Source organism: Tachyglossus aculeatus, chromosome 3 (assembly GCF_015852505.1).
Source record: "Tachyglossus aculeatus isolate mTacAcu1 chromosome 3, mTacAcu1.pri, whole genome shotgun sequence".
In the NCBI taxonomy this organism is placed as follows: domain Eukaryota; kingdom Metazoa; phylum Chordata; class Mammalia; order Monotremata; family Tachyglossidae; genus Tachyglossus; species Tachyglossus aculeatus.
This window is the reverse complement of record NC_052068.1, coordinates 55,882,120-55,894,529: the sequence shown is the minus strand read 5'-3', so window position 1 is coordinate 55,894,529 and position 12,410 is coordinate 55,882,120. Positions and strand designations below refer to the sequence as shown.

At 43.7% G+C, this 12,410-nt stretch overlaps 1 protein-coding gene across 1 annotated transcript in view; it reads left to right on the top strand.

Annotated features, from left to right (window-relative positions):
- The window catches only part of CPLANE1 (ciliogenesis and planar polarity effector 1), a 147,366-nt gene that overhangs the window by 50,970 nt on the left and 83,986 nt on the right, over nucleotides 1-12,410 (top strand). Inside the window, 5 exon segments of the mRNA XM_038743655.1 lie at nucleotides 1,014-1,172; nucleotides 1,299-1,407; nucleotides 5,280-5,586; nucleotides 7,769-8,720; nucleotides 9,245-9,408. Of these exon segments, the coding sequence (XP_038599583.1) occupies nucleotides 1,014-1,172; nucleotides 1,299-1,407; nucleotides 5,280-5,586; nucleotides 7,769-8,720; nucleotides 9,245-9,408 (1,691 nt within the window).

Genomic DNA, 12,410 nt, shown 5'->3' with positions numbered 1-12,410 from the left:
TTACTGTGTGCAGAGTTGAAATTCAGGTTCTTGCGGTGCGTAGGTTAAGCCCCGAGGGGACTTGCAAGTTACATTTTAAAACAGTTTAGGGCTTTCCCCTTATTCAGGCGTAATAATTTGGAATCCTTTGGACTATTTGCTGGATCCTACCTGAACCCAGGAACATTGTGAAACTGTCCCTTCTTCCATAAAGCATGCTTCAACTCTGCTTTTTGGACCGACTGCTATTGGGGGAAATAGGAAATGTCTTTTGACGCTACACGTCTATGTGGATAGAGAGCAGTGTGATATAATAATAATTATGGTATTGATTAATCATACTAATGCCTGCCTCCCACTTGTACATATCTCGATTGAATGAATGAATGAATGGTGCCTGTTACATGTTTTGCTGTCTGTCTCCCCGCTTCTAGACTGTGAGCCCGCCGTGGACAGGGAGGGTCTCTCTTTGTTGCTGAATTGTCCTTCCCAAGCGCTTAGTACAGTGCTCTGCACACAGTAAGCGCTCAATAAATACGATTGAATGAATGAATGAATATCTATTCTATTTATTTTATTTTGTTAATATGTTGGGTTTTGTTGTCTGTCTCCCCCTTCTAGACTGTGAGCCCACTGTTGGGTAGGGACCATCTCTATATGTTGCCAACTTGTACTTCCCAAGCGCTTAGTACAGCGCTCTGCACACAGTAAGCGCTCAATAAATACGATTGATTGATTGATTGAGTGAGTGAGGTTGCCCGGGGTCACCCCTATGAGATTCCTGTTGCGCTCAGACCTGCGTGCCCGGTGTTTTGTTTTGTTGTCCGTTTCCCCCTTCTAGACTGTGAGCCCGTTGTTGGGTAGGGACTGTCTCTATATGTTGCCCATTTATACTTTCCAAGCGCTTAGTCCAGTGCTCTGCACACAGTAAGCGCTCAATAAATACAATTGAATGAATGAACAAATGCCAACATTATTATTATTCTCACCTGTCCACTTACACTGGTAGGAAAAACATATCCATCTTTCCTTAGGACTGCGAGATGGACTTCGATGCTTGCGTGATTGAACACTCTCTCAGTGCTGTGGAATGGGCATGTAGGCTACTGCCTTTTTCTAGATTTATGAATATTGAAGAACTTGTGCAGGATATAATTTTGAGCCTTGTTGCGGAGCTACCACCTATCAGAAAGGTAAAATACTAAATCATTTAAATGAAAATTTCTGGGATGTCAGAAGACTTAGCTGTCTTATAATGAAGAATTTCTTCTCGCAAATGTTTTGAAATGACTTTTGAAATGATTTTTGTTTCTGTGTAGGTAGCTGAAATTTTGGTGAAAGCATTTCCCAATCCTGAAGACATCAGGGTTCCTTTAAGGGATAAATATCATTCCCTTCAGCAACGACTCAGACACTGTACCGTGAAAGGTAATATAATTATTTTTTTCTATTAAGGTAGAGTGTGGGATTTTAGTGTTTTACTCCTAGTTCTACCTCCTGAATCTTTTTAAAAGTTAACTTTTTTAAGTTTTGAGGACTAAATGACTTACCTAATATTTTTACTACCAGAATTAATTTTAGATTTGCTTTCTCTCCTCCCTCAGTTTGACTTCCCCAGTGATAGTTGAGGGAGCTGCCTTGGGGGCATCGGTCCTAGGGATTTTGCACAACAAATTCTGCCCCTGTCACGAACATAATCTAGTTTTAGCTTTAAAAAGTGTTTTATTTAAAATGGTCATTCTTGTTTGTGATTTGTGTAAAGAATCGTAAAGGTGAAAGGAAGGTTAGGATATTTAGCTGTTCCTGCCTCCTTCCTCAGACACAGCTAGGTTGGCATTAAGGATAGATCACTTCCAACCTTATTTTTGAAGATTTCCAGGCACAGCGATTTTACAAACTCTTCTAATAGTTTATTTTGGTGTTTGATTAACAGTTAGAAACCCATCTTTTGTAACCAAATTCTTATAATCGAAAGTAGAAGCCCATTAGAGAAGCAGCGTGGCTCAGTGGAAAGAGCCCCGGCTTTGGAGTCAGAGGTCGTGGGTTCAAATTCCGGCGCCGCCAACTGTCAGCTGTGTGACCTTGGGCAAGTCATTTAACTTCTCTGTGCCTCAGTTCCCTCATCTGTAAAATGGGGATTAAGACTGTGAGCCCCACGTGGGACAACCTGATCACCTTGTATCCTCCCCAGCGCCCTCCCCAGCGCTTAGGGGAAGCAGCGTGGCTCAGTGGGAAGAGCCCGGGCTTTGGAGTCAGAGGTCATGGGTTCAAATCCCGGCTCTGCCAATTGTCAGCTGTGTGACTTTGGGCAAGTCACTTCACTTCTCTGTGCCTCGGTTACCTCATCTGTAAAATGGGGATTATGATTGTGAGCCCCACATGGGACAACCTGATCACCTTGTATCCTCCCCAGCGCTTAGAACAGTGCTTTGCACATAGTAAGCACTTAATACCAAAATTATTATTATTATTACTATTAACAGTGCTTTGCACATAGTAAGTGCTTAACAAATGCCATCATTATTATTATTATTATTATTATTTGCTTCTGTTCTGCCTTTAGGGAGAGAGGTATACCTGCCCTTCTTTATTATTATTATTATTATTATTATTATTATCTATATTAATAATAATAACAATAATGGTATTTGTTAAGCGCTATGTGCCAGGCATAGTACTAAGTGCTAGAGTGGATACAAGCAAATCAGGTTGGACACAGTCCCTGTCCCACATGGGGCTCACAGTCTTAATACCCATTATCCAGATGAGGGAACTGAGACCCAGAGAAGGGAAGCGACTTGCCCAAGGTCACACATCAGACAAGCGGCGGAACCGGGATTAGAACCCATGACCTTCTATCTCCCAGGCCCAGGCTCTATCCGCTCCTCTTTTGGAGCCGTTTCAAAATTATTGTAGTCTTTTCTTTGATAGACAAACTTTGCTCTTAAGCTTTTGTCCCCCTTGGCCTGTGACTTGCTTTGGCAGGGAGGGCTGGGGCCACCTCCCGAGGGAATTGTTTGAAGCCCGTGCTCTCCCCCATCCAGAAATGTTGGACACAGATTAATCTGGGAGCTTTCCGAGGGCATGTCCGTTCTCAAGCCAAAAATAAGGATAGTACACTCGGTTTTTACTACTTGTTTGGGATCGCCATTAGGGAATTAATAATAATAATTATTTGAAGCAGCGTGGCTCAGTGGAAAGAGCCCGGGCTTTGGAGTCAGAGGTCATGGGTTCAAATCCCGGCTCCGCCAACTGTCAGCTGTGTGACCTTGGGCAAGTCACTTCACTTCTCTGGGCCTCAGTTCCCTCATCTGCAAAATGGGGATTGAGACTGGGAGCCCTTCGTGGGACAACCTGATCACCGTGTAACCTCCCCAGCACTTAGAACAGTGCTTTGCATAATAAATGCCATAATAATAATAATAATTAAGCACTTACGTGGCAGGCACTGTACTAAGTACTGGAGTGGATTCATTCATTCAATCGTATTTATTGAGCGCTTACCGTGCGCAGAGCACTGTACTAAGCGCTTGGAAAGTACAAGTTTGCAACATATAGAGACGTCCCTACCCAACAGCGGGCTCACAGTCTAGAAGGGGGAGCAAGCAAATTGGGTTGGACACAGTCCCTGTCCCATGTGGGGCTGACAGTCTCAATCCCCATTTTACAGATGAAGAACTGAGGCACGGAGAAGTTAAAGCGGCTTGCCCAAGGTCACACAGCAGATGAGTGGCAGAGCCAAGTTTAGAAACCATGACCTTCTGATTCTCAGGCCCAGTGCTCTAGTCACTATGCCACGCTGCCACGAGAACATTATTATTATTAGTATAATGACATTTATTAAGCGCTTACTATGTGCAAAGCACTGTTGGAACATTCTTCCAATACCATGCGTATACCTGGGTGGAAAGTGATGTAGTGTCTGAAAAAATGGTCATGGGTAGCACCAGGCGAGGTGGACACACTATAGCATGAGCTTACCATACTTTGGGCTTGGGCAGAATCAGCCTTGCCCTTGGCTTTAAAGCAGTCAATCAATCCTCCTACTTTATTTATCTTGTTGCTCTCCTATTACAACCCAGCCTGCACGCTCCCCTCCTCTAATTCATTCATTCGTTCATTCAGTTGTATTTATTGAGCGCTTACTGTGTGTAGAGCACTGTACTAAGCGCTTGGGAACTACAAGTTGGTAACATATAGAGATGGTCCCTGCCCAACAGCGGGCTCACGGTCTAGAAGGGGGAGACAGACAACAAAACAAAGCATATTAACAAAATAAAATAAATAGAATATCTTCTCCAGCGCTTCAAACAGTGCTTGACACATAGTAAGCCTTTAATAAATGCCGCTATTAATAATATTAAGCACTTACTATGTGCCAGGCACTGTACTAAGCACTGGGGTGGATACAAGCAAATCGGAATGGACATGGTGCCCGTCCCACATGGGGCTCACAGTCTCGATCACCATTTCACAGAGGAGGGAACTGAGGCCCAGAGAAGGCCACACAACAGGTACAGTGCTTTGCACATAGTAAGCACTTAATAAATGCCATTAAAAAAAAAAACAGGTAAATGTTGGAGCCGGGATTAGAATGATCATTATTATTATCATTGTCAAGTTAATCAGGGGGGACACAGACCCTGTCCCACATAGGGCTCACACTCTTAATCCCCATTTTACAAAGGTGGAGCTGGGAGCCCATGACCTTGTGACTCCCAAGACTGTGCTCTATCCACTAAGCCACGTTGCTTCGTACAATTCTCTGCATGCAGCAGGCACTCACTGCCAGATTGGAAGGATTACATCCCAATCCTAACAAGGCCGACTTGGTGAAATCATTTGCTTTTTGGGTTGAGCCAAGGGACCCAATCAAGACATTCCCCAAATGTCCTTGCTATTTCAATCACTGTAAATAGGTGCATTCCATACACTCCTGATCACTTCATTTACATGCTGGGCTATGAAAATCAATCAATCAATCAATCAATCGTATTTATTGAGCGCTTACTGTGTGCAGAGCACTGTACTAAGCGCTTGGGAGGTACAAGCTGGCAACATATAGAGACGGTCCCTACCCACCAGTGGGCTCACAGTCTAGAAGGGGGAGACAGAGAACAAAACCAAACATACTAACAAAATCAAATAAATAGAGTAGATATTTACAAGTAAAATAGAGTAATAAATATGTACAAATATATATACATATATACAGGTGCTGTGGGGAAGGGAAGGAGGTAAGATGCGGGGGATGGAGGGGGGAAAACCCTGTTTCTTTTTTTTTTTTTAAATCTTTCTAGGGCCCCAGACAGAGGAAATGATGTCCGTTGTCCTGCGTAATATCCAGAAAGTCAGATCGAAAGCTCTAAGGCGCGTGAGAAGAAACATAGGCCCCTTTGAAATGAATATCTGGGAGCCGGATGAAGACGAGCATCCCAATGATGAGACCCAGGGCTGGGATAGATATTCACTGGAGGCCAGTTGGAGTAGAAGCACGCTCACAGAATTAGGAAGTACCGTGACTCAGAGCGATGCTGATCTAGCGGAGACGCTTTCGGAAGTTCTCACGACCGAAAGACCAAGACAGCAGCTTCATTCGGATCAAAGGTACGGCTGATCGCATTTAAGCTATTCTCCAAACGGCTGCTCTAAACTAGTAGAGTAATATTTTGTATTTCCGTTTTTTAAAATCACATTCTCAGTTTCCTTTTCTCTTCGCCACGTTCGGGTGAGATAGATACAGGGAAGACATTATCTCCAGTTGACAAGTTGGGAATCAGGTACGGTTATTCAAAACCCACATTTTAAGCGTAGAACTAGGAACTGTTGGAAAAGAATGTATGTACATTTAAGACCAACTTAATAATGATAATAGTGATAATAATAATAATAGTACTTGTTAAGCACTTACTGTGTGCCAAGCAGTCTTCTAAGCCCTGGGATAGTTACAAATCATTCATTCATTATATGTTGCCAACTTGTACTTCCCAAGAGCTTAGTACAGTGCTCTGCACACAGTAAGCGCTCAATAAATACGACTGATTGATTGATTCATTCATTCAATCGTATTTATTGAGCGCTTACTGTGTACAGAGCACTGTACTAAGCACGTCGGCAACATATAGAGACGGTCCCTATCCCTACCGAACGACGGGCTCACAGTCTAGAAGGGGGAGACAGACAGCAAAACAAAACATATACACAGGTGTCAAAATCATCAGAATAAATAGAATTATAGCTATATGCACATTATTAACAAAAAGAATAGTAAATATGTACAAGTAAAATAAGTAGAGTAATAAATCTGCACAAATATACAAGTGCTGTGGGGAGGGGAAAGAGGTAGGGCAGAGGTTATCAGAGGGTAATCAGGTTGGACACCTCTCCCCCTCCTCATCCCCCCACCCTTACCTCCTTCCCCTCCCCACAGCACCTGTATATATGTTTGTACGTATTTATTACTCTATTAATTTTACTTGTACATATTTATTCTATTTGTTTTATTTGGTTTATATGTTTTGTTTTGTTGTCTGTCTCCCCCTTCTAGACTGTGAGCCCATTGTTGGGTAGGGACCGTCTCTATATCAGAAGGCTCAGAGATTGTGCAGCCTGCTGGATCGGTGGGTTGGGCTCTCGATTCCCCTGAATCAACTGGAATCACCAGGATTCCCACTCTGTAGTCTAAAATATCAGTCTGAAGCTCCTAAAGCCTCTGGATTAATCCCACCCTGTGTGTTGGGTTGAGTCCCATACTTTATAGGGCTGGCTTAGGTCCCAATTATTTATCCTTTGCAGCGCTATAACTCTGTGCCCTGGGGAACTTCAGATCTAATAATAATAATGATAGTAATAATTGTAGTATTTGTTAAACTCTTACCAAGTGCCAGGCTCTGGGGTGGAGACAAGCAAATGGGTTTGGACTCAATCCCCGTCCCACGAGGGGCTCACAGTCTCAGTCCCCATTTTCCAGATGAGGGAACTGAGGCCCAGAGAAGTGAAGTGACTTGCCCAAGGTCACACAGCAGACAAGTGGCGGAGCCGGAATTAGAACCCATGACCTTCGGACTCCCAGCCCTGTGTTCCATCCACTAGGCCATACTGCTTCTGTGGCTTGTTTCTGACTATTATGAGGCCTTATGACTTTGAGGAAATGGTGTTTTGTAATATGATTGAATATGGTGATTATAGGCATTAAGTAGTTAAGTATTCTTTGTACCAAGGGATAATCCTTAATGAAGTATTGATGTCTACATTTCTAATACAGCCACAGTATCACCCGATAATTTTAGTCTCTTTAAAAGAGACTAAATCTCTTTTAATTTAGAGAAAATCTCCCCCTCGTCCCCCTCTCCATCCCCCCATCTTACCTCCTTCCCTTCCCCAAAGCACCTGTATATATGTATATATGTTTGTACATATTTTTTTTTACTCTATTTTATTTGTACATATCTACTCTATTTATTTTATTTTGTTAGTATGTTTGGTTTTGTTCTCTGTCTCCCCCTTTTAGACTGTGAGCCCACTGTTGGGTAGGGACTGTCTCTATATGTTGCCAATTTGTACTTCCCAAGCGCTTAGTACAGTGCTCTGCACATAGTAAGCGCTCAATAAATACGATTGATGATGATGATGAAGAGACTTTTAAAACTACTTTAAAAGTAGTTTCCTTTTTACCTCTTTGAATCTCTCAGGAATGATTCATCTCTAATGAATTTGACACTCAAAAAGCAGAGTCCATTTCAGAGTTCCAAACATCTTCTGATAATTTTTATATTTTACGGTATTTCAGAAATAATCGGCGTTTTCCAGAATTAACCTCTCTTAACAAGGACAACAGTAAGAAGAAAAAATATTGTGAGCTAGAAGAAAAACCTAAAATAAAAGATCATGAAAATTTGCTTGGACAGAATAGAGTTCCTTTAGTAGGTGCGTGGGAATTTGAACGAGATGACGAAGAATATGTTAAATTCCTTGATCTCTTTTTGAGTTACATGCTGGAAAGAGACCTGGTTGGCTCTAGTGATCCTGGAATTCCTTTTCTCACCAGCTTTTCGACTCATCTTAAAGAACATGAACTTAATTCTTTGCTTTTCGATGTTCACACCACTCTGAAACGTCGACAGGGAAAAACCAAAAGTCAGAACGTGTTTCGGGCTGGTTGTTGCTACACCGTTGTTCCCGCGTCGTGTGGATCTGAGAAATCCACTTTGGATAATGAAAAGCAAAATGGCTTGGAAAATCAAGTACCCACACTTTCAGAGCTCGTTCTTCAGGGAAATGGATCTTCTAAACAGAACTTATTAGATGAAGTCAGTAGAAACAAGGGAAAGCAAGGATTATTTGGTTTAACACAAAAATCTATTTACAGAATGCAAGATGATAATCGAGAGATACCTCTTACGTCCCTAACCCATAATTTGTCTGACCATGCTTTTCCCGCTCCACAATCCTTTAAACCTGGAAGGTGCACCTACAAAGCGATTTCTTGGAATGATATTTCGCCACGGGAGGAACTTCCTTTAGAACTAAATAACAAATTTGGCAGTATAGCAAGACTGCTGGAGTGGATGATAAGGTGGTCTGATCGACGTCTGCTGTGCGATTCCAGTAAAACGGAATCATTCCCTATATACAGCCCAGTTATACGTGTGAGGACCTCAGCCGCTGCTATTCTTACGTCGTTATGGCTTCTGGAGACACCACGCCTTGACGAATGTAAAGCAAAAAATGTTGTCTTCAAGGTAAGAAAATATTTTCATTTTTATAAAAAATGGTATTTGTTAAGCCCTTACTGTGTGCCAGGCGCTGCATTAAGCGCTGGGGTAGATACAAGGTAATAATAAATAAATAAATAAACAAACAAACAAACAAATAAATAAATAAATAAATAAATAAATATGATTGAATGAATGAATGAAAGTGCATTGGTGATACAGAGGAGAGGGTAAATGAGGTGGGGAAGCTAGGGGTTAGGGAAGGCCTCTTGGAGGACATATGATTTTAGTAGTAGGGCTTTGAAGGTGGTTGGATATGAAGCGGGAGGGAATTCTGAGTCAGAGAGTTGATGTCTGCAGCAGGTCAGTGGCGAGACAGGCCATCAAGCTCTGAAATTAAGCTAGACTCAAGTTAAAAAACAAAGAACTGTGAGCTAGCGGGTCTGTTCCTAATGAGAAGTTCTCTGCAATTAAAAGTGAATTGCAACATTGAATTTAGCAGAATAAACCTGCTGGTCAGGGGCCTGATTTATTCTTTTAATTTGTTTTAGGTTCCAGAGCACCAGTACACTGTGGCTCCTGTATTCCTACCAGCAAGCATTCCCAGAGTGGAGACGGAGAGTGGGGCAGACACTGGTTGTCCAGCAGCGACAGCAAACCCGAAAGGAATTCAGGAAGGAAATGATTGTGAGGAAGGTTGCAATGGTGCTTTGGAGTAAGTCTTGATTTACACTTTCCCTTTAAGAAAAAGCAGCATGGCTTTTTGGGATTTGGAGTGATTTTTGCTAACTTTTTATGGTATTTGGTAGAGAAGCAGCGTGGCCTAGTGGAAAGAGCCCGGGTTTGGGAGTCAGAGGTCATGGGTTCGAATCCCGCCTCTGCCACTTGCCAGCTAGATGACCTTGGGCACTTCTCTGGGCTTCAGTGACCTCATCTGGAAAATGGGGATGAAGACTGTGAGCCCCATGTGGGACAACGTGATTACCTTGGTTCTGCCCCAGTGTTTAGAACACTGCTTGGCACATAGTAAGCGCTGAACAATACCAACATTATCATTATTATTATTATTATTACTTACTATGTCAGTCTCCTAGCATTGAAGCCATTCTCCATTCTCACTTATCTTTTTTCTTTCATTCATTCATTCATCCAGTCATATTTATTGAGCACTTACTGTGTGCAGAGCACTGTACTAAGCACTTGGAAAGTACAATTCGGCAGCATATAGAGAAAGTCCCTACCCAACAACGGGCTCACAGTCTAGAAGGGGGAGACAGACAGCAAAACAAGTAGACAGGTGTCAATACCATCAAAAAGAATTATAGATATATGCACATCATTAATAAAGTAAACAGAGTAATTAATATGTACAAATATATACAAGTGCTGTGGGGAGGGGAGCGGGTAGGATAGAGGGAGGGAGGAGGGGCGATGGGGAAGGGAGAAGAGAAGCAGCGTGGCTCAGTGGAAAGAGCCTGGGCTTTGGAGTCAGAGGTCATGGGTTCAAATCCCGGCTCCTCCAATTGTCAGCTGTGTGACTTTGGGCAAGTCACTTCACTTCTTTGTGCCTCAGTTACCTCATCTGTAAAATGGGGATGAAGATTGTGAGCTCCCCCGTGGGACAACCTGATCACCTTGTAACCTCCCCAGCGCTTTAAACAGTGCCTTGCACTTAGTAAGCGCTTAATAATGCCATCATTATTAAATTCCATAAAATAGGGGAGGAGGAGGAGAGGAGGAGGCGGTGGCTCAGTCAGGGAAGGCAAAATTTTTTTTTATATTAGTTATTGAGCGCTTACTATGTGCCAGACACTGTACTAAGTGCTGGGGTAAGTACTAGCTAGTCAGGTTGGACACAGTCCATGGGTAAGTACTAGCTAGTCAGGTTGGACACAGTCCATGTCCCACATGGTGTTCACAGCATTAATCCCCATTTTACAGATGTAGGAACTGAGGCACAGAGAAGTGAAGTGATTTGTCCAAGGTCACACGGCAGGCAAGTGGCATAGCCGGGATTAGAACTAAGCTAATCAGGTTGGACCCAGCTCCTGTCCCACATCTCACAGTTTTAACCCCCATTTTACAAGTGAGGGGACTGAGACACAGAGAAGTGAAGTGACTTGCCCAAGGTTACCCAGCAGTGGCCAGTGGCAGAACTGGGATAAGACTCCAGGTCCTGTGATTCCAGGCCTGTGCTTTTCCCACTAAATAATAATAATAATGTTGGTATTTGTTAAGCGCTTACTATTTGCAAAACAGTATTCTAAGCGCTGGGGAGGATACAAGGTGATCAGGTTGTCCCACGGGGGGCTCGCAGTCTTAATCCCCATTTTACAGATGAGGTAACTGAGGCACAGAGAATAATAATAATAATAATAATAATAATGGCATTTGTTAAGAACTTACTATGTGCAAAGCACTGTTCTAAGCACTGGGGAGGTTACAAGGTGATCAGGTTGTCCCACGGGGGGCTCGCAGTCTTAATCCCCATTTTACAGATGAGGTAACTGAGGCACAGAGAAGTTAAGTGACTTGCCCAAAGTCACACAGCTGACAATTGGCGGAGCCGGGATTTGAACCCATGACCTCTGACTCCAAAGCCCAGGCTCTTTCCACTGAGCCACGCTGCTTCTCTGTCAGGTTGGGCAGTCCCTGTCCCACGTGCGGCTCACAGTCTCAATCTCAGTAAATGTGATTGAATGAATGAATCCCCATTTTATAGATGAGGGAATTGAGGTCCAGAGAAGGGAATTGACTTGCCCAAGATCACACAGCAGACAAGTGGCAGAACCAGGATTAGAACCCGTGACCTTCTGATTCCAAGGCCCATGCTCTATCCACTATGCCATATTGCTTCTCTACACATCTTTCTGCACCTCAGAACCCTCCATCGGCTCTTCAACGCTCCTCCCAACCTTATCCCTCCACAATTGAATGAGGAGTTTCTGCCTGAGCTCCTCCCAACCTTATCCCTCCACATCAGGCTGAAACTCCTCATTCATTCTTTCATTCCGTCTCTATATGTTGCCAACTTGTTCCGTCCCCTACATTCCACGGAAACCGCCCTCTCAAAAGTCACCAATGACCTCCTGCTTGCCAAATCCAACGGCTCATACTCTGTCCGAATCCTCTTCGACCTCTCAGCTGCCTTCGACACTGTGGCCCACCCCCTTCTCCTAAACACGCTATCCAACCTTGGCTTCACAGACTCCGTCCTCTCCTGTTTCTCCTCTTATCTCTCCGGTCGTTCATTCTCAGTCTTTTTTGCAGGCTCCTGCTCCCCCTCCCATCCCCTTACTGTGGGGGTTCCCTAAGGTTCAGTTCTTGGTCCCCTTCTGTTCTCAATCTACACGCACTCCCTTGGTGACCTCATTCGCTCCCACGGCTTCAACTCTCATCTCTACGCTGATGACACCCAGATCTCCATCTCTGCCCCTGCTCTCTCCCCCTCTCTCCAGGGTCACATCTCCTCCTGCCTTCAGGACATCTCCATCTGGATGTCTGCCCGCCACCTAAAATTCAACATGTCCAAGACTGAACTCCTTGTCTTCCCTCCCAAATCTTGCCCTCTCCCTGACTTTCCCATCACTGTTGACGGCACTACCATCCTTCCCGTCTCACAAGCCCGCAACCTTGGTGTCATCCTCGACTCCGCTCTCTCGTTCACCCCTCACATCCAAGCCATCACCAAAACCTGCCGGTCTCAGCTCCGCAACA